We start from the raw sequence: 21,530 nt of genomic DNA, 5'->3' as shown, positions 1-21,530 counted from the left end.
CAGTTTATTTTACAGCCACCCACAAACCATACTGATATCACCAGGATACAGTTGGATTAACTACACACACATTAAATACAATGCACCATTCATTTTAATAGATGGTATAAAATTAAACACACTGTAATGGAACACACTGTAATGGAAGCTTCCACACTGTATTTTTAAACCTGACAAAACAATTGTCTGTTACTTCTTTTGTAAACATACTTTTCTGCATAGTTTGCAGAATTACAGAAATAACACACAGTAAGCGTAGTTTACAAAATGATTGTAAAGCGATATGCAGTTAAAGCCACTTTTATAATTCCTTATATAGCGAGGAGACACATTGAGGTAATGCAGGTTTACTGGTACAGAAACCTGATGAATCACATTTAAGAAAGCTGTTCTCCTCAGGTTTTTGCAGTAAAAAGGTCAATATTTTTTTGTTTTGAACATGACTGGATGAGTAATGAAACCCCAGTGGCAGGCGGTCAGTCCTACAGCTGTGACTCAGTATAACATAAGCCTGAGCAGACTGTGCTCATAGGCCCTCAGAACTCCTTCCTGCCGGCGGTTTCATTCACTTCTTTTAGTCCACATCTTTGATGTGATGTGTCGAGAGGATTTCCCCTCTTGGCTAGGTGATGAATGTCTAACTGACTGTAATGAAGCGTCCTCTTTCATGGTGAAAGATCTGTTCACTGCTGATTTCATTTTGAGATCACAGTAGGAAACCGTTCTTGTTTTGCATGTATCTGCTGTTTGTGTACTCTGAACTGTGTTGACACAAATGGGGGTGGGATGCTGCTGTACTATACTCTCAGTTTGCCCCTGGCTTTATATAGAAAAGAAGTAACAGACAATTGTTTTGTCAGGCCTTGAAAATACAGTGTGGAAGCTAGCAGTACAGTATGTTTATTAACCAGTTTTTATACCATCTATTAAAATTAATTGTGCATTGTATTTAATATATGTATAGTTAGTCCAACTGTATCCTGGTGATATCAGTATGGTTTGTGGGTGGCTTTAGAATAAAATGATGAAACATGCTACAATATAGTTTCACAGCTAAATGATACCTGAGGTATCAACAACAATAAAAAAAAGAAAGGAAAAGAGCCAACATAGCCAACATATCTCAGAAAGATTTGTGACAACTTGAATCCAGTCAACGGCATTATTGAAAAGAAAAAACTGAATCAGGAGACTGCAGTTACTGTTAATGTATGTGGACCAATTCACCTAATTATAGATACAAAGACTAGAATGGAAAACGTTGCTTCCTATTTCTATGAGAATTGTTATTGTTTTGTTTTCAAAGAGTAAATAGAATAATAAAATTATATCCGGGGCTACAACAAACAATGTATTCCATTATTGCTTAATGCAGCTGATTATTTTCTTGATTTATTGTTTAGTCGATCGTTTCTTGACTATGGACTGTAATCGAAATAGTTGCTGAATCATCTCCTGTTTATCGACTAATCGATCAATCGACTAATCATTTCAGCTCTACTAACCAATATAAGGATTCTCAGAAACATATAATATACAATAGGCTGCTCAGATGTAAACATGTCGTTGTATGTTAGACAGTAGGTTTTCAGACTAATATTGTGAGATTTGTTCTCTGACAGACTCTTCAGTGTTGTGTTGGAGCTTTTGACCAAAGAAGAGAAGTCAGAAGGCGAAGGAGAGCTGGAGCATCCGTCGATGCAAGGACATGGAGGTAAACCAGGTGGATTCGATGTTAAAGCCCTTCGAGCCTTCCGTGTGCTGCGACCCCTACGGCTGGTCTCAGGAGTACCCAGTGAGTACTGAGCTCCATATACCAGCACACATGTTGACCCAGTCTAACCCAATATGAGATAAGATTTACCACATATTTTCTGTATATACTGTGTAATGATCATTTTGTAGGTTGGAGGGTTACACATGCGGAGTCCAGATGGTCTATGTATCATCCTTGAGGACTCAAAAACATCCTACATCAGTGCCGTAGAGACATGAGCTCTGTGATAAAAACTAGAGAGTAAACACTAGTGACGCATATACTAAACTATCTGCTGAAACCGGTATCAAATTTAGAAAACATAATCTTTCTTTGGGGAAAGTGTACAGTTGGTAGTATAATCCTCATACACTGCACACATAATGTATGCTCACTGTTGTTGTTGATAAACAAAATATTATAAATGTATAGTTATATTTTAATGTCATCAGCTTGTCATTATGTGAACCATCATGAAATAGTTTTTTTGTTCGAGATTGTTAATGGTGCAACTGACATTTGCAGCTGTATATTCTAACTGTGCATTCAACGTACAGCAGCTTTATATAATGTATTTATTTTCGTCCTTGCTTAGGTTTACAGGTGGTGTTGAACTCCATCATTAAAGCCATGGTACCTCTCCTTCACATTGCCCTCCTGGTCTTGTTCGTCATCATCATCTATGCTATTATCGGCCTGGAGCTTTTCATCGGTAAAATGCACGCAACCTGCTTTATTCCTGGCTCAGGTACGCCCTCTTGATTATCTGTTGTACCCATGAAATCTTGTCAACTTTCTAGTCTACACGTCTTGTATTTTGAATACTGTAACAAGCTGTGATAGTAGCCTGACCTTCAACATGCATTTCTCGATTCTGAAGGTAGAAACTGATATTTAATCTGACATCATGTGGGCCCAATTAAACAAGTGTGCAAAGGATTTTTTACACAATTCATCAAGTCAGGCTGACATAATAGCTTATGTGCATTAAATATTGCACAAACTGAAGCATATAATACTCAGGCACACTTTTTCATAATTTTATTTAAATCTCAAATGGGGAATAAAACATGATTAGTGTATTTCTGGTTTCAACACCAAGACAAAATGGACACATTCCTATCTACTGTATGGACAGATATATGTGCAGCCAGACACTGTCGCATTGTGCTGTGCTACTTAATCTTTTTTTTATTTTACAATAGCAATGAGGATGTTGCTATGGTTAATGACGTGTTTTTAATGAACATTGCTTTTCTTGGCACGACCCGCCCTGTGTAGCATTGAAGTGCTTGGATTGGCGAGGCGTCCATGCTCGTCGATGTATCGGTTACTGATTTATTCAGGTCCTATAGCCTGACCATTTGGCACTTACTACTTGAGGTTAATGCCTAACCTTAACCAATCGTCTCTGCCTCAACCTACAAGGTTGGGTCTTGCCAAGAAAAGAAGTGTGATTCATAGTTACAGGATGATGACATTTTACTAACTGACATTGCAAGTCTCTTCAGGGGTCCCAAACTTCAACTACCTGGTGGCCACTGGCCGGGTTGTTTTTCCCCTCCCTCCCTCCTACTTGGTGCTGCTCTGCATGTTCATTAGAGTAATACCGAGTGAGAATGCTTTCCTGGAGAACAGCAGCTTTCTCTTTGCAGGTGTGAAGGGAGTCACGTTTCACTCCATGGAGAAAAAAATCCACCTCTTAAAACTATTTGACCTCATGGTCAACCTTTTTTTGAGGGTTTAGCGAGTGTAATGTGCAGTTGGTCACAGCAATTCAGTAGTAAAGCCTAAATGTCATTAACAAAAATGTTTTGAAGTCTAATGATTTCTTCAAATACAACAATCAAAATGTGAAAAAGTAAAGAAACGTATTTGTAAGCCAGGTATAACATTATATTGTTAACATTGTGAGGGCCTGATGAAATCATCTGAGGGGCTGTAGTTTGTAATAATGTTTGAAATAATCAGACACATTTCCTCTCTCTCTCTTTAGATGCGATAGCAGAAGAGGAACCAGCTCCATGTGCGATCTCAGGGCACGGGCGCCAATGCCCCATCAACGGCAGCGTGTGTAGGGAGGGCTGGCATGGTCCCAACGGTGGCATCACCAACTTTGATAACTTCCTGTTTGCCATGCTGACAGTGTTTCAGTGCATCACCATGGAGGGCTGGACGGATGTGTTGTACTGGGTGAGTATCTGCCCTCCCAGTTCAACCTCCTGGGACTGTCACACGCCTTCAGCTTAGATGTCTCTTCAGATCAAACACACAACAATAATGTGACTGACATTGTGATGATGAAGCTGCTGATAACTTCCTGAGGCAGCTCTTATCACTCTGATGTGATTGATTGACTAAATGGTTCAATGCATTCAACAACTCACAACAACAATAAGATGCTTTCCTGGTACTTTTAGTATTTCCTTTATTTTTCTTTGCCTGAAGAACAAGCTACTTTTGTATAACTTTTCTTCTGTTCTTCTTATCTGACAGTTTCTACCTTTTAACAGTTGTGGTTTCACTCTTTTCTCCCTTGCTTCCCCCTGCTCTCCTTCTTCTGTGGTGATGCTTGTTCCTCCAGATGAATGATGCTATGGGCTTTGAGCTTCCATGGGTGTACTTTGTCAGTCTTGTGATCTTCGGCTCCTTTTTCGTTCTTAACCTGGTTTTGGGTGTGTTGAGCGGGTAAGCACCTTCCTTTCTTTGCTCTCTGTTTGAGTTTTAGCCTGTTAACAGTCTATTTTTGGCTCCTGTAGGTCAACGACGCCATCGGATGGGAAACACCTTGGATTTATTTTGTTAGCCTGATTATACTGGGATCCTTTTTCGTGTTAAACCTTGTGTTAGGTGTGCTAAGTGGGTAAGAGGACACTTGTGCAGTGGTTTTCTTTGCAGTGTGCAAAGCGTGTTTGCAGTGGTTTGTTGTGCACTCTGGCACATTTTAGGATGTATTGTTAGCCTATAAATGAGTATATACTATGCTGCAGTTTTCGGATGTAAGATCATGACTATCTTCAAAAAATATATATTAAGATATTAAACCTGTGATTGACTAATTTGCTAAAGGACCACAGGATAAATTAATTTTCTTACTCAAGCGTTCTCTGACCTCTGTTGGCGTCAAACTATCTCGTCCTTTCCCCGGCAACTGCAAAGTGAGCGTTTCCTCCCCCATCCCGTCCTGAAACCCACCCAACCTCCTGAGAGAGAAATTAATCTTATTCCTCGCCCTTCACTTCCTCTGCGCTACTAAGCTCTCTCACACCCCAGTTTGCTTTCCCAGCTCTGTAGAGTGGGGGTGGGGTATTACAGTAGCATTTACTCTCGATGGTTGACCAGCAAAGCCAGATTTTTTTTAAATAAGGCAACAAGTTTAACAGAATCATCAACTCAGACACTCTTGAGTCCTGTCAGCTGATTAAGACTGTCACAATTTATTATCTGCATCTACTTTCTTCATGCAGTTTTTAAAATGCTGTTTTGCTACCCTCTTACCATCAAGTTTCTTTGTTTTTGTCTTTTTCATTATCACAGCTTAAATGCATATAATTCTCAGTTATGACAATATTCCACTATGCACTAAATACATTTTCGTACCGTCTGCTGAATTCCTACATATCATGTTGTTATTTTATATAATCTATGAGTTTAGACGCTGTGCTGTGTTTCTTGTCTCTTGAAACCATCTGTCCATTTAAATTGCCTTTTCTGTATGATTAAGATGCTCGCCTGAAGGATACGCTACTGTACAGTCGGCTCTAAATATAGTGCTGTGATGTCTGTCAGAAGGTGTACATCTCCCTCCAGTGGCTAGGGTTCACAAAAACACACAAGACTTTAAAACGTTGTGACTGAAGTATGTGAATATGCAGCATGTCTTCAAGCAGTGTAGTGAAAAATGTCAGATAGAATATTAAATACAGGAAGGAAGACTTGTTTATTTCCATATTGTGTGAAAATAACCTTTTCCTTGTTTGCTGTGAAAGTAAATTTCTCTGTTTTTATTTGATCATTTATGCAATTTTTTGTGTATGTGTGCCTCTGCAAACCCAGAGAGTTCTCCAAGGAGAGAGAGAAAGCCAAAGCTCGAGGAGACTTCCAGAAGCTGCGTGAGAAGCAGCAGCTGGAGGAGGATCTGAAGGGTTACCTGGACTGGATCACTCAGGCTGAAGACATCGACCCCGACAACGAAGACGAGGCCGATGAGGAGAGCAAGCGCAACCGTAAGCACCTAACAGGAGTAATCTCCCGTTACTCCCAGAGTAATGCTGCGCAGGCATCACAAAACCCTTCAATACTGATCCAATCTGTTACTTCCACTTCAAAAAATATCCAGCAGGGTTTGTTATTGTTGTTATTGTCGAGAGTTTTGTGAACTATAATTTTATATTTATATAATCAGGAAATGCAAGAGTTTGCACTCACAGAAATCTATAATGGGTCTTAGTGGGTGTTTTGAAAGGGAAAACCCACAGTGGATTAGCTAAGAGGAGAAATATTTATACCAACATACTATTGAAATCAAAATAGGTCAATCATGTTGATACTTGTCTAGCAGAGATAATGGTATTATTTAGGAGAAAAGAGTCTTCAAGCTAAAACATGTGCTCCTCTTTGAGCCCTACAATTTTGCATCAACTTTTAACAATCATGCAGGAAGAAATCCACTATACAGGAGAGAATTTTTAACTTTCTCCACGGACAATAGCAGAGTCATGACATTAAGAGTCATTAATGCAATTCATACAGATTAATTTGTTGGTCTGACCAAGTTTTTCAACAGTAATTCTGGGAATTGTAGGTAATCACTAACTGAAGCAGATGAAGTAGGTTAACAAATTCATAACAATTGATGATGGAATTTTCTCTTAATGATGCAAATTTATTGACAATAGTTAGGCTATAGTCAATGAGATTTTTTTGGGCCGTACACAATGCGCACACATAGAGTCATACCTACATAACGTAGAAGCATCTACTGGCAGATATACAGTCTTTCTCTAGATTTGTTCAGTATAAACAAAGGTGTTTGAAGCAGAGCTGTGCAGACTGTTCTTATCTTCACGCCCAATGTAAGTCACTGATGGAAGTGCAGCACGCTGTGAGTACCACTGGAGTTTATCTCAGAAGGGTAAAAGGGGGAAAAAAGATATTACTTGAGCTCCTAATCCAAATCCTCTTTATATAAGCAGCACACATGATGCAGAACAGAGAACTGCGACTGATTCACCTTATATTTTGGGTGTACGATCTTTATTTTTTACACTCTGCTCAATACAATCAGTCTTCCCTCATGTTTGATGTACTCTGTCCATTTACTTTCGCCTCTCCCGCCTGTCTTTTCCTCTGGTCATACTTCATTCATAAAGTTAGACTTTTAGAGTCCTAGTTAAAGGTGTAGAAGTTCTATGTGACAAGGAGGCAAGTCCATAATGTTTTCCTTCAACATCCATCCTGGCTTTTGTTGTCTGTCGACGATACCTGAGCCCCTGCTAACACGTTAACATGCAAATGATTTAATATGCACTGTAACATGTTAGTTCAGGGTCTCGTCACCTGCAGGCGCTTCCAGTGACTAACAGCTCTCCGTGTTGTTCTTCTGCCCTCCTTTAGTGTCTGCAGCCCCCCGTGACTCCTGCTGCTCTTGTCATTGTTGGATATTGATATTTTGAATACTGTTGTTGTCCTGTGGTGCTTGTCTGCTCTGACACATTTTGATAGCAGTCCATTCTCGCCCCCATGTCCCTCTGCTGTGCCGTTGTGTCTGAATGCATGGGCTTGCATGCATTACACATGAAGGGGTGACTTTGGCTGACCTTACTGAGAAGAAGAAAGGAAGGTTTGGGTGGTTCAGCCAGTCGTCCGACACTCATGGTAAATCCTGTGGTTTCCCTCCAGTGTTTTCTTGCTTTTGTGTATGTATGTGTGTGTGTGTGCACATGAGTGTGTTTGATGCTCAAATTACAGAAAAATGTGTCCGTTTTAACTCAATTGTCAGACCAGAATCAGATCAGAGCTGAACTCTTGTTTTGTTACATTTTTTCACAAAGACTTTTGTTCCATCTGGTGAGCAATAAAACACAAAGAAAAACATTTTCTTAACACTTACTTCCATTAACACCACTTAACAGCATCTATCAGTGGAGAATGATTAATCTTTTCTTCACAAATATTCTACATTATTGGTGAATAAGGACTTAAAAGTAGGAAAGGAATGAAAAAGATAAGCAGCAGAGGCCTTAAAATCCCAGTTGGAGTCTGTGTGTGTTTGTGTGTGTTGATGTGCAGCCTAATGTAATACCTCATCACTTTGTGCTTTACTATTTTGTTAAACCCGTCGTATCCGAGCATCACAGCCTTTTTTCAGTTTTTGTCCTCCATGTTTTTTTTTTTAGCTGATTGAAATAAAAAAAATCTTTGACTCATTAAATGAGTCTGATATGGAATAGAAACATAGCTGCGTTTGATAGCAGGCACACCCCGTTTCCTTTCCATGTCCCATTTCAAAAGCAGTGGCTCAGTGTGAATATAGGAAACAGGGCTAAACCCAGATCACTACTCCAGCAGTCAGCACTATTTTCAGAGCGGAGAGCTGTCCGACCGCTCAGGAATCAAAGCCAACATGTCTACATAAGCTAAGCAGCAGCACACACCACACTCCCTCATACGAGTTAAAGCACTGAGACGTTTTCGCACAGTTAATCATCATCTGTCTGCGCAGACATTCTTTCCGCAGTGCTGGCAATACTTTGAGTGTGGCATTTCAGAGACAGCTTTAAGAGCTCTGTCCTCCTCGGCCAGCTCCCCTCTCCCCTCAGCTCCCTCATTGTGTGCATCAGTCAGCCCTCGTAGAGCAGCTGTCCACTCGCCTGTCCCGTGTCAGCTCCCTTTCAGCACTTGGTAAATGATACTAATGATGACAGTGATGCACAGCCACAGCGCTTAGTTCCTTTCTTTCTATGAGGTCAAAAGTTTTTGGGCTGCAGCGTTGCTTTGGAGATTTAAAAAATACAATAGTTTTGTCACTTAAAATCATTTTGATGCACATAATTTTTGGAGGGTAATCCTCTTTTATTATCTTTGCTGATTTATAAAGGATGTTCTTTAGTGTATCTTCTTTGCTTCCTTATGAAAACAATGCCTGTCAGAATAGCCTGATGTGATGAAGGCAGTCTCCATTTTATTTCTTTGCACACTTCTTCCCCCTGGGATGCACTGCACTGTGTCTATGTGAAGGATCTCCTGCCATAGCGAAGCCCATGTGAGTATTTTTTTTCTAAATGCTTTCTTTATTTGCTGCTGCAGCGAGCGTTCCAGCCAGCGAAACAGAATCTGTGAACACGGAGAATCAAAACGGGGAGGATGAAAAGACACCATGCTGCGGACCTCTGTGGTGAGAACTTTGCACAACAAACCTTTTTCAAAAACAAGACCACTGTTATTACTCTGAATTACAATATTTTGAATGCGGTCCCCTCTGGTGTGACCGCTGCTACAGAGATTTGAAAAACGTTTCAGCACAAACTGCCACATTTTATCCTCCAAGTGCTAATCTCTTTACAAAAATGGTCAAACGGTTAAAGCAAACATCTCACTTACATGTTTATATCGCCTTCCTACCCTGGAAGCTGCTGACTGTGGTGGTTGGACATGTTCTACGTTGTTATCAATGAGCCCTAATAACCAATCAATGCTTCTAACACACCACCGCTACAACCTGCATTTTTAAACTTTTACAAATTCTTCTTTCTTTCAGTCAAAAAATTTCCAAGTCAAAGTTCAGGTCAGTATCTTTGTGGTTCTTTGTCTCTCCTTGCTGTGTATATACTATGTTACTGTAGGGGCTAGTGCCCAGCATTAGATTGTAAGTGCTTGGCTTTCATTTTACTGTATTTTAATGAGATTTTACTGGGGATGATAAATCAACAGCTTTTAGAAAGTCAGCATATAACGTAAGGTATTTTTGGAGAGAAGTCTTACGCAGTATTTTTCCACTATCATTTACCGAACAGTATGACTTGCAAAAAACATATTGATGCTGTTCCCCTGTGGCTCCGCCCCCTCACTGCTCTGCATTCTTCTCAGTAATAGAAACAAACTGTATGATTTCCTTAAAAAAGCAATGATACGATGTGTTAATTCTGTTGATTAGAATTTGTTTCTATTTGACCAGATCCTGTGTTCCTCTAAATCAGTTAATTAGCAGAGTGAGTCACACTGGTGTTATTTTCTACACTGACGTTGCGTTCTCCTTCTACAGTCGGCGCTGGCGCCGCTGGAACAGGTTCTGCCGCAGGAAGTGCCGGTTGGCTGTCAAATCGGTGCCTTTCTATTGGCTGGTCATCATCCTGGTGTTCCTCAACACGCTCACCATATCATCAGAGCATTACAACCAGCCCATGTGGCTGACACAAGTGCAGGGTATGAACAGCACTAAAGTATACATCAAAGTCTTCCAATTTTTCTGTTTTGTTAAGTTAGTAGGGTATCTTATCTTGCATTTTAATTTCAATAAAACAAGGTATAAATTTTAACCATGAGCCATTGTAAAGGATTTCTTATTCACAATGATGGGATCTTTTAACATTTCAACTATTTTCTCACTTATTTGAAAAGAAATGTAAAATAGACAATTTTTGTTTAGTTTTATTACATTTTTCTAATGCATTTTTTGTGTGTGCTGCTATTATACATGTGCGGCCTTGGCAGAGTTTAACACTAAAATCTCTGAGTGGTTTAACAGCATTTTTTTCTTTCTTTTTTTGCCAAAAATATCTCTTTATCTCTCTATCTTTCTCCATGTCACTGAGTTTCTTCCGTGTTCTGGGTTTCAGATGTGGCCAACAAGGTGCTGCTAGCCCTGTTCACGTGTGAAATGTTGACGAAGATGTACAGTCTCGGGCTACAGGCCTACTTTGTGTCACTGTTCAACCGCTTTGACTGCTTTGTGGTCTGTGGAGGAATCACGGAAACCATTCTGGTCGAGCTGGAAATCATGTCTCCTCTCGGTATCTCTGTGTTCCGCTGCGTCCGCCTGCTGAGGATCTTTAAGGTCACGCGGTAAGACCATGCCGCATTTTATGTGTGTGTGGTGCATGTGTGGTGTTCAGTTAATCACCTGTCTCTTCTTCTCTCCACTGCTTTATAGTCACTGGCAGTCTCTAAGTAACTTGGTGGCGTCCCTGCTCAACTCCATGAAGTCCATCGCTTCTCTGCTGCTGCTGCTCTTCCTCTTCATCATCATCTTCTCCCTGCTGGGCATGCAGGTGTTCGGTGGAAAGTTCAACTTTGACGAGACCCAGACCAAGAGGAGCACCTTTGACAACTTTCCCCAAGCCCTCCTCACTGTGTTTCAGGTATTTACTGTTCAGATTACAGATAACTGTACACCCCAGTTACTCCCATCTGAACAGCAACACTCAGCATATAAGATTTAGATACACTAAAAAAAATCGTTTGCACAAATAGACAGAAATAATTATGGTAAGAGGTTTTAAAGACTGTCGGAGGCTAAGAGAAGACAAATAGAGCGAGACCAATAAATCAGCCAGGCTGATATTGGCTCACTGCAGATAGTTGCACAGAAATGCCAAGCTGGTTTTTAGGTCATTTAGAAAAGCAGTCAGTTTTACATAGTTTGTCCACCAGAAAGCACTGACAAGTTGATTTTTCAAATGTACTGCGTAGTATATATTGAGATCACTTCCTAAAAAATAAAGGAATACAAGGCAACTATATCAAGATTTCTGTCTATGTAAAAAATGAAATGCTATCTGTAATTTTTTCTATTTAATTTTTTTGACTGAAGTCCCCACAATTTTGTTGGTGAACTACCTCAGTCTCACAATAAGAAACGTATATATGGCCATATTTCAGCAAACACATGCATCTGCTGAATTTATACCTATTTATAGCAGCTGTAACAGGTTTACTGTGGCCTCTCAGCAGGGACTCAGGGTTTGTAGCATGTGAAAAAGTGTTTTCAACACATACCCTCTATAGACCATTTCACACATTATTATCTGTTGTAGTGTATGAGAATGACATAAGCTGACAGGAAGTTAACATGGTCCCAAGCTGTTGCTTAGCAATGCAGTTCTTTTGAAACAGAACTTTTGCTGTATCTCCTTCAAAATAAAAAATGATGATTGATTTTAGATCCTGACCGGAGAAGACTGGAACGCTGTTATGTATGATGGCATCATGGCGTACGGAGGGCCTTCATCTTCTGGGATGATCGTGTGCTTTTACTTCATCATCCTCTTCATCTGTGGAAACTGTATCCTCTGTCACTACATGAGTTAACCCTCATTTTATGTATGGAAGATATAAAGCAGTTTCAAAGTGCTTTTACAGAGAGTTGTCCTTTACTAAACACTTTGCTCAGATATCCTCCTGAATGTCTTCTTGGCTATCGCTGTGGACAACTTGGCAGATGCAGAGTCTCTCAACACGGATGAAAGTGACAAGAAAGGGTGACACCTGGATCATTGACGATGTCTTTCTGTGACAAATATGCTCAGATGTGTGCTCAAACTCTACTCTTTCATCCCTAACAATTTTATGTTCATTACAGGGACAAAAAGGAGGATGAAAAAGATGACAAGGTATCCTTACTCTCTGTATCATACAGTAACTTGTCTTTACAGTTTAAGGAGTTGTATTCACTTTCTACGTGTCTGTAAGGAGGACGAGGAGGAGAATGACGACACTGCGGCGGAGGAGGAGGATCCAGAAGTCCCATCGGGGCCTCGGCCGGTCATCTCTGACTTGGTAAAGAAGGAGAAGATCACTCCAATCCCAGAGGGAAGCGCCTTCTTCATCTTCAGCAGCACAAACCCGTACGAAACACATTGTGCTCACACACATGGACAAATACACACCGGTTTTGCCTCTTATTGCACTGATGTCTCCGGCTGTGTTTCTTTTGTCCTCCAGGTTTCGTGTGTTTTGCCACAAACTCATCAACCACCACATATTCACCAACCTCATCCTGGTGTTCATCATGCTCAGCTCCGTGTCCCTCGCTGCAGAGGATCCGATCAGAAACTTCTCAGCTCGCAATATTGTAAGTCCACAAACGCTCGACAGAACTGTATTTACGGCTTCTAATAGAAAAAGATAAGCCAAGATAAGTAACATTATTAATATATTACTTTTCTGGGTGTAATGTTAGTTTAGTATTTTGAGTTTCAGAAGTGTCATAAATCGTTGACCACACTGGTGGTTTTGCATGTTTTAGCCCATTTATTATATCTTGCATATGTTACATTAATGCTGACCATTTCTAAAGCATTCATCGGTTTATACATTGATTTCTGTATTTTGAGACAGCACCCATGATTATGTTTAAGTAAGTCAGTTTGAATTATTTGACATGCAAGACAAAGGCAGCTTCATTGGATCTGTTCTTAACAACACCTTTGTCTGAGCAGGATTTAAAGATTTTTTCACAATAAGTAAAGCAACAAAAAAGATTGAAAGAGACATTTATCCATTGTGACTGTGAGTTTGAACTCAACCTATCTGCCGTAACTTATAGATTTAGCAATTTCTCAGCAGAGAGAGCTGAACTTTCAGTTCACTGCTGCTGTTCTGCAGAGGGCAAAAAGGAGGAGAAACAGATTTTCCTTGTATAACATCTTTTCATCTATCATTGTACATTATTTTCCAAAAACAATACATACAGTGTAATTACGAGGACAAAGACCGATCCTGTCTGGATGGCGGGATAAATGCCTGAAAATACGGGCTGTCCAAAGTTAATGCCGACGTCTGGCGACGCTGCTCATGCTGGTCTGGTCCAAAATTCATGATTTAGGGGTCTAGGTACTCAACAGCAACCTTTAAACACTTTCACATTATCTTTTTTTAAATTGTTTCAACAGTATCATACCCTATGAATTCAGTGCAGCACACAAATCACAGATGTCAGAGTGTCCTTAAAGCAAACATAAAGGAGGGCTTTTGAAATGTTGCCAGCTAGTGTCAGGTTTCTGAAATATCGATATTAATTGAACTTTCGTTTGCCTTCTGGAAGGTTTGAATTTATGGTACGGTAAACATTGGCTGACAATAATGTTAGGTATGCAATGTATATTTAATAAGCTAAAACAGGCAAAAACACTGGTATAGTCCTAAAAAAAACTTAACATTTAGCCAAGGGTCTTTGTATTTCATTTGCAGTGCATTGTAATGATTTTAACTGCACTTAGAACACTAATGTTACAGTGTTTTATTCTTTATATATATTGCATATAAATTATGGAGTAGTAAAAGCACCTTGCACTATTTAAAGTAGTCAGTAGATACTTTTTGCAAGTAATTAATGCACTGTGGGATACTCTATCACATCTTTTCCAGGAAATGCTTCACTATTTTTTTTTTTATTAATCTTGTTTACATATAATGTATGAAGCTGCACAATGAACTGTCTTTGTTAAACATGTACGTTGCTTTTTGCAGATACTTGGTTACTTTGACTATGCTTTCACGGCTATCTTTACTGTTGAGATCGTATTGAAGGTAAATGCCATGTGTCCCCTGTCCGTGCTGTGACTAACCACACCCCAATAACACTCCAAACGTCTCGTTGCCTTCCAGGTCCTAGGCTATGCAGATTATGTCTTCACTAGTATGTTTACATTTGAGATCGTATTAAAGGTAACCCCTTAAATGACAACGAGAGCCTTGCTGCATTCTCTCCTTGTGTGTCACCTGCCACTCAGTACAACCTGGCTTGTTTGTTTCCTTTCTCTTATTTACTTTTTTCTTCACGGCACCTCTTTTAAAAAGCAAAAAATATTGGAATTGTTACTTTGCACACACTTACACACAATTTGTTCAAATTACACTAATCAAAGAACTCATGTTGGGGGAAGGAAACATCACATCTACATTACATTACATACTCACATGGGTGTCACGTCATTCGGGCAGTCATCGCTGAAATGATTTTGATGATGCAGATATGTAAAACATGATGCAACCTTTTGTGTGATGCAACAAATTTTAGTGGGCTGTTCAGACATCGTTAAGCTGTTGGCTGAAGTTGAGTTCGAGGTCATCATCAGGGAGGTGATAGAAGTCAACTCCAGTCGAAGCTGACTCCACGCCTCTCGTACTGACTTCAGATTACCCATAAAAGAGGGGGCAAAACCAACCATGTTCCTGCCGAGCATGGTTCAGTCTGCTTTCCCTGACCGAGTGCATAGAAATGTGGAGTTGCGTCTGCAGCCATTTGGGCAAAAAATTGCCAAATCCATCGCTGTTTTAATTCCGATGCTCCTAGTTAGCACGCTCCTCTCTTTGTCTTTCTGCAAGGCTCCACATTTACATGCACTTGGAAAATTAATCCTTTACTTTTATTATTTGAAGAAGAGTTATTTTGGCTGGTTTTTCTTCTCTGCCTGCACAACTCTGAAGTTTTAATTGGGAGCTGCTTCCCCTTATTCTGAACTATTAAAGAACATAATGGAATGTGCTTTAAGATGACGGTCCACATGAATGTGACAGTAAGGCCATTTCTACTTTCCAATCACTATAACTAGAGCTCTTGCAGGTAGTAAATATCCCTGACATCATGGCAACAAAATGCATGTTTTATTGCCTCATCCCATAGTAGATTGTGAAATGAATGACTTACTACTACATTCATGTAGCTAAGGGCTGTGGGGGTGGCGACGGTAGATCTAGCCTCCTGTTTCACCGCTCTGAGCTCGCCACCCTGAATCAGAGTGATATAAAACAGTGTGGACACGTGTGCGCGTATGCAAGTGGAGAGTGATGTATGTGAGGATATGTTTTCACTATTTAACAAGTTCATACTGTACAGTATGTGTGTCTGCGTCCTTGCAGTGTAATTCTGTATTTGTGTGTGTTTGAGTGCTTTGGATGAGTTATGTATTTTTTTCGGTGTCATTTGCTCCTTTAACTTCTAATGTCGTCTCCTCAGATGACAACATATGGAGCCTTTCTCCATAAAGGAGCATTCTGTAGGAATTACTTCAACCTCCTGGACCTGTTAGTGGTGGGAGTTTCACTGGTTTCCTTTGGCATTCAGTGAGTATACAGTACATTCGCCTCCAGATTGTAGCTAGGGCTGGGAGATATGGCCAAAATGTTCTATCCCTAAATAGGTAATTTTCTATCTTGATACGATATATTTATCACGATGTAGTATGTTTTCTGGTAATTCAATAAATAAATACTCTATATGAAATAATACCATCGTAAACTCTGTTTTTATTAGTATTTTCTCATTTCATTAAGAAATTTAGTGCAAAATGGACATTTTGAATTGTCAGCAAAGGTCAGCCCTGCAAACACTGCCTCCGTAGTTCCAGGGTCATCAAAGTACATTATTTGGCACCAACAGCTATGGCAGAGACATTATTTAGTTCATGGTTCTTCTGGTTGAAAAGTGGGTAAAGTTCCTGAGTTCCTGAAATGATTCGTGGGCTTCTGGAAAGTTCCTGCAGTGAAACTGGAACTCTTTATCTTGCTTCTTAACTGACACCACAACCCTTTGCTTTCTTTGTTCAGGTCCTCGGCCATCTCTGTGGTGAAGATTCTTAGGGTCCTTCGTGTTCTTCGACCCCTGAGGGCCATCAACCGAGCCAAAGGCTTGAAGGTTACAAAGTCATCCTGCAGCTTGTCCAAAACAGTAACCTCAATCAGTGGTTGCCTCAGTGTGTAAACATGTTTATGTGTCTGTCTTGCAGCACGTGGTGCAGTGTGTGTTTGTGGCCATCAGAACTATCGGTAACATTATGATCGTCACCACTCTGCTCCAGTTCATGTTCGCCTGCATAGGGGTGCAGCTGTTCAAGGTCAGTAGCACTATGATTGAAAATAAGAAATTTTACACATGAAACTGAAGATATTGAGTTAATACTTTTTAAATATGCATTATTAGAGTGAATATAATGGGTTTTACCTCACAGGGAAAGTTCTATCGCTGCACAGATGAAGCCAAGTCCAGCCCGGAAGAGTGCAAGTTAGTTTTACTTGTCTTGCTCCTTCACAGTTACCTGCAATTATGATCCTGGTTTCAGTCGTAACCTTCACGCAACATGTAATCTTCTCATAGGGGCACCTACATCCTGTATAAGGATGGAGATGTGAACCAGCCAACCATCCATAAACGACTGTGGCACAACAGTGACTTCAACTTTGACAACGTCCTCATGGCTATGATGGCTCTGTTCACTGTGTCCACCTTTGAAGGCTGGCCTTCGTAAGATTCAAAAATTTTAATCCTATTAACGCTCTGAAAATGAGAAGTTTGTATTGTCAACACTATCTGAAAAAGTAAAAAAAAAAAAAAAGGTTTGGGCTGTGAGGCTGGATCACATGCATTCTCTTTTTGTTCTCTTCACAGTTTACTGTACAAGGCAATCGACTCAAACAGGGAGAACCTGGGTCCCATTTACAACTACCGCGTGGAGATCTCCATCTTCTTCATCATCTACATCATCATCATTGCTTTCTTCATGATGAACATCTTTGTAGGTTTTGTGATCGTCACATTTCAGGAACAAGGAGAGAAAGAGTACAAAAACTGTGAACTCGACAAGAACCAGGTAAGAATCGGCAGGTTCACGTGTTTGTTTGTGTGTTTACATGTCCTAAAACTGATTATCACCATTACATTGTTGGGTATTATTGTGACTCACATAAATACTCTCGGTTGGATTTGAATGAAGGTATCAAGTGTGTCATTAACTAAACATTAAAACCAACTTTGTATATCTCTGTGCAGCGCCAGTGTGTGGAGTACGCTCTGAAGGCGCGTCCACTGAGGAGGTACATCCCCAAAAACCCATACCAGTACAAGTTCTGGTATGTGGTGAACTCCACTGGGTTTGAGTACATCATGTTTGTGCTCATTATGCTCAACACACTCTGTCTGGCTGTGCAGGTAAGAAGTCACTCTGTATTTACAGTGAAACCAACCAGCTCTTTGACAAAAATAAAATAAAATCAGTTCAAGAGAATGAGATCATACTGAACAAAGAGGATTATTCAGCAGTAGTACTAACATCAAATATATTTACAGATTACAGGTGTTTTGAATGTGCCAATGTTTATTTAGTCTGAAAGCAGAGGTTGAGAAAGGTTTATTTTGTCAGTGGGCATATTCATCATTCTGAAATGAAAACTATTTACGTTTAATAAAGTCCTAAATGTTTGTTTATATATGATAAAACATCAGCAGACAAGTCTACATTGCAATGTATCAAACATTGATCTGAGTGAAATGATGTACCAAAATGTTTTCATCAGAATAGATAAACTGCTAGCTCTCTGCCTGCCATGGTTACCTAAGCAGTACAGTTTTGCTTCCAGGTACTATGTGTACAATTTTTTATTTTTTATTTTTGGCACCCTCCAGTGGTATTAACAAAAAAGACACTGATTTGGATATCATCAATGCAACCTGACCCAAGGACAAGGAGATACAAAAGCATGCAACATACATTTTCACCCAGATTGTTTGATTTGTTTTTCCAACATACAACTTAATTGTTCACAATAATTTGAAGAATACAATTAGTGTCTCCAAAGGTAGCACTATTTTGCATTCTTAGCACACTATTGTCTTGTTTTTTCATCTTTCCGACCAGAGTCTTTGTTTTGTTTAAAATGAATTAAGTACATATCAAAAAAACAGCAGCTCTGTTTTCTTCAGTTTTCTTTAACTGTCCCTTTTTTTGCCTCTGCAGCACTACGGACAGTCAGCGCTCTTTAACTATGTAATGGACATTCTCAACATGGTCTTCACTGCTGTCTTCACCGTGGAAATGGTTCTCAAACTCATCGCTTTCAAACCCAGGGTGAGCAAATGTCTTCACTGACAACCACTTCCATCTGACACTCAGCAAGAGAGCAAATAAGCTCATATTCCAAAATGTTGAACTATTGCTTGATTATTTAAGAATGAAGCAGTGTATGTGGACGTGTAACAACTGTAACAAGTCAGTGAATGTTTTTTCTTGCATTTTCCCTTTAACTGCCTGGCCAACAGCTCTGTGTTGCGAAGAAGGACAGGCTGCTAGTAAGAGACAGAGTGTGGGGTGTAGTGCTGATCTTTTTGTTTAAAGTAGCACTCGCTGTTTGTCAAGTTCTGGCAGCAGTTTTTCTGCATGTAATAATAGTATCAACATCAATTTGGTGCAGATGTAGTACTCTACGCTGAAGTAGCCAGCAGGGGTTCCTGTGTGTTTTTAAATTACCAGAATGAGTCTGTATTTCAAAGTGAGACTCAAGACTTTGTGTTTGTGCTGATCTCACATCCGATTTGCCCACTACACGCTCCACCTCACTCAGGGCTATTTTGGGGATGCCTGGAATGTGTTCGACGCCCTGGTTGTGATTGGCAGCATAGTAGACATTGTTCTCAGTGAGATTGATGTAAGTAGAGCTCAGCTACAACGAGTCCCGCTGCTCTCTGACCTCCCTCTGTATGGGGCCACTTCGGCCCTCACAGCTGGTTTCCATGACTGTGATTTCTGGCTTTTCATCTGCTCAATCTTAATACTTGATCTCCTTTTTTCTCTCTTCTCGTCCTCCCCTGACCCTGCCATTTCATTAAATCCACTCTTCTGATTATCGGTCTGATTCTGTCTCTCTTTCCTTCTCTTCATGGTCTTTCTCTTTCATTTCCATCTTTACCCTTACATCTAACGTCATGCATCAACAGCACTATTTCGCTGATGCTTGGAACACATTTGATGCCTTAATTGTTGTTGGTAGTGTCGTCGATATTGCTATTACGGAAGTTAATGTAAGTACTACTTTTTTCTTCCTTCCAAGTTGAACTGAAGCTTACAGGAAAGCCACATGGCAATCGGCAGAGTTAATCTCGGCATCTAGTGCAGGGGTTCCCAAACTTTTTGTCTTAAAGATCAATTAATAAGTCTTTTTCATTCCTCTCTGATTTCTTTCATTTAAATAATTTTAGAATCTTAAAGAGGCCAAAGTAAAACATAAGAAAAGGAAAAAAACATCCTTAAGTGTCACAGATCACATGATGACCCTCACATGAACGTCTTATGGGAACCACTTCTCTAGTGTGTTCAGTTGTAGACACCACTTTAAAATCTTATCAGCTAAATAAAATAAGAGCTTATATTATTATGTCACTTAGCTTGCTAAAACTTTACATTTTAATATCTGAAAAGGCATTCATAGTTGTTAAAGCGCCATTGGCTTACTCTGAAAAGCTTCAGTTTGACCTTTATTGATGTCCTGTTGTTATTAATGCTACATGAGTCAATGCTACATGAGTCAATCTAATAGTCTATCTTTGCTTTTGCTAAATGTTTTATTGTCAATGTGTTGCAGTACTGTTTGTTGCAGGAATCATGAAAAAATGTCTGATGAACGTGCTGATTGTTAACTCTTGGACACGAAAGTGAAAATACGGGTCAAAAACAGGAGTTTCACAATTCTTTGTGAACTGAAGCCTGTATTTGGTTCACAGCAGGATGATTTATGATGTGGTTTTCTAATTCTTACTCTTGTTCATTTTTGTTTCCATAGAAACTTGTCGAGGCAAGTATGGCAATGAACAAAACTGTTTGTGTGTGTGCAACCTGTTGTTTACAACAACTTTATCTCCGGGCTCCCAATTACAGTGGATCAGAAACTAAATTGGTCATTCAATGTTTTATTGACTCAGGCAAAATTAGATTTTTTTTTATTTTTGTTGAACAGTAAAACAGATTTAATTTAAATTTAAAAATAGTGGATGAATACACTTTACGGCTTGGTTCTTCACAAAAGAGGCCTAAAACAACGACTAAATGTCTGTGATCAACTTTGTTTAGTTTGCTTTCAGTTTACTAAAAAGGTAAATACAGTCAAATTTGTATTCCAAGCAAACACCAGGATTAATAAAGTAAAAGTTCTGATTGTCAGAATTGCAGTGTACAAAAGGCCCCGCCTCCCCCTTCTGAGTGCTCATACATCTGAGCTGCAGTGCTGTTTTTCTGGAGTTATATTTCATGTTTTTTGTATTTTCTCAGTTTGATTTTCTAAATGTGTGTCTGCATGAGTGTATAAACAAGCACTAACTTTATTTAAAGCATACAGTGGTGGTGTGTGAAGGTTATTATTGTTATGCATGTGTGTTTTACATGTATACAGTTTGTATTTTAAGGTGTATGTATGAACGTGTGTGTGTTGTTAATGTTGGGGACATGATGTTTATTTCACAAGGACTGTCAAAGTAGTTCTTGTGAGGCACCTTTAATCCACCATTTACATTTTATTTGTGTTTTGCATTGCATGTGGTTGTTGCTGTTTGTGTCGTACAGCAAACTGACTAGATCAGATATTAAGCTTCTCCATGTAATCATTCGTAATCGCTGATCTACAGAGTTTGCGTTTTGATTTATTGATGTTACCTGCTTGCCATTCCAGTCACGAGCCGTGTGATTGTTAGTTTATCACCTGATTGCTGTGACCTCTCCAAGTGCATGCTGGGAAGTGTCAGCCATTCACCTCACGCCCTAACATCCTTTCCATGTCCCGCCTCTCACAGATGGCGCTCGGTCACTCGCTCCATTCCCCTCCGGTCAGTTTTTCCCATAGAGCCTTGTGAAGTTTTCTCTTTTCTCTCTCGCCATACCCCTCGATCTTTACCTCCAGACAGAATGGCCCTGGAGCTCAGAGCTCGGAAATGTTCATCCTAAACAACATTAAGGACAATTTTAGTAAAGAATCTGTGGCGGTCAATCTGCTTGAAAAACTGACATTTTTGATG

At 39.8% G+C, this 21,530-nt stretch overlaps 1 protein-coding gene across 1 annotated transcript in view; it reads left to right on the top strand.

The window, feature by feature from the left end:
* cacna1da (calcium channel, voltage-dependent, L type, alpha 1D subunit, a) overlaps positions 1 to 21,530 on the top strand; it is a 52,742-nt gene that overhangs the window by 18,881 nt on the left and 12,331 nt on the right. The window contains exons 4-29 of the mRNA XM_054617679.1: positions 1,623 to 1,795; positions 2,352 to 2,504; positions 3,753 to 3,949; positions 4,341 to 4,444; positions 5,813 to 5,982; positions 7,559 to 7,633; positions 9,065 to 9,152; positions 9,516 to 9,542; positions 10,020 to 10,180; positions 10,594 to 10,819; positions 10,908 to 11,115; positions 11,918 to 12,038; positions 12,147 to 12,234; positions 12,336 to 12,366; positions 12,446 to 12,600; positions 12,698 to 12,827; positions 14,225 to 14,284; positions 15,714 to 15,820; positions 16,304 to 16,391; positions 16,483 to 16,590; positions 16,705 to 16,757; positions 16,851 to 16,997; positions 17,142 to 17,343; positions 17,523 to 17,681; positions 18,487 to 18,597; positions 19,464 to 19,547. Coding sequence (XP_054473654.1) covers positions 1,623 to 1,795; positions 2,352 to 2,504; positions 3,753 to 3,949; positions 4,341 to 4,444; positions 5,813 to 5,982; positions 7,559 to 7,633; positions 9,065 to 9,152; positions 9,516 to 9,542; positions 10,020 to 10,180; positions 10,594 to 10,819; positions 10,908 to 11,115; positions 11,918 to 12,038; positions 12,147 to 12,234; positions 12,336 to 12,366; positions 12,446 to 12,600; positions 12,698 to 12,827; positions 14,225 to 14,284; positions 15,714 to 15,820; positions 16,304 to 16,391; positions 16,483 to 16,590; positions 16,705 to 16,757; positions 16,851 to 16,997; positions 17,142 to 17,343; positions 17,523 to 17,681; positions 18,487 to 18,597; positions 19,464 to 19,547 — 3,226 coding nt within the window. The remainder of the gene's footprint in view (positions 1 to 1,622; positions 1,796 to 2,351; positions 2,505 to 3,752; positions 3,950 to 4,340; positions 4,445 to 5,812; positions 5,983 to 7,558; positions 7,634 to 9,064; positions 9,153 to 9,515; positions 9,543 to 10,019; positions 10,181 to 10,593; positions 10,820 to 10,907; positions 11,116 to 11,917; positions 12,039 to 12,146; positions 12,235 to 12,335; positions 12,367 to 12,445; positions 12,601 to 12,697; positions 12,828 to 14,224; positions 14,285 to 15,713; positions 15,821 to 16,303; positions 16,392 to 16,482; positions 16,591 to 16,704; positions 16,758 to 16,850; positions 16,998 to 17,141; positions 17,344 to 17,522; positions 17,682 to 18,486; positions 18,598 to 19,463; positions 19,548 to 21,530) is intronic.

The sequence above is a fragment of the Anoplopoma fimbria genome, chromosome 17, assembly GCF_027596085.1.
Source record: "Anoplopoma fimbria isolate UVic2021 breed Golden Eagle Sablefish chromosome 17, Afim_UVic_2022, whole genome shotgun sequence".
NCBI lineage: Eukaryota > Metazoa > Chordata > Actinopteri > Perciformes > Anoplopomatidae > Anoplopoma > Anoplopoma fimbria.
Note: the sequence above shows the minus strand (reverse complement) of the source record. Positions and strands in the feature narration are given on the sequence as shown.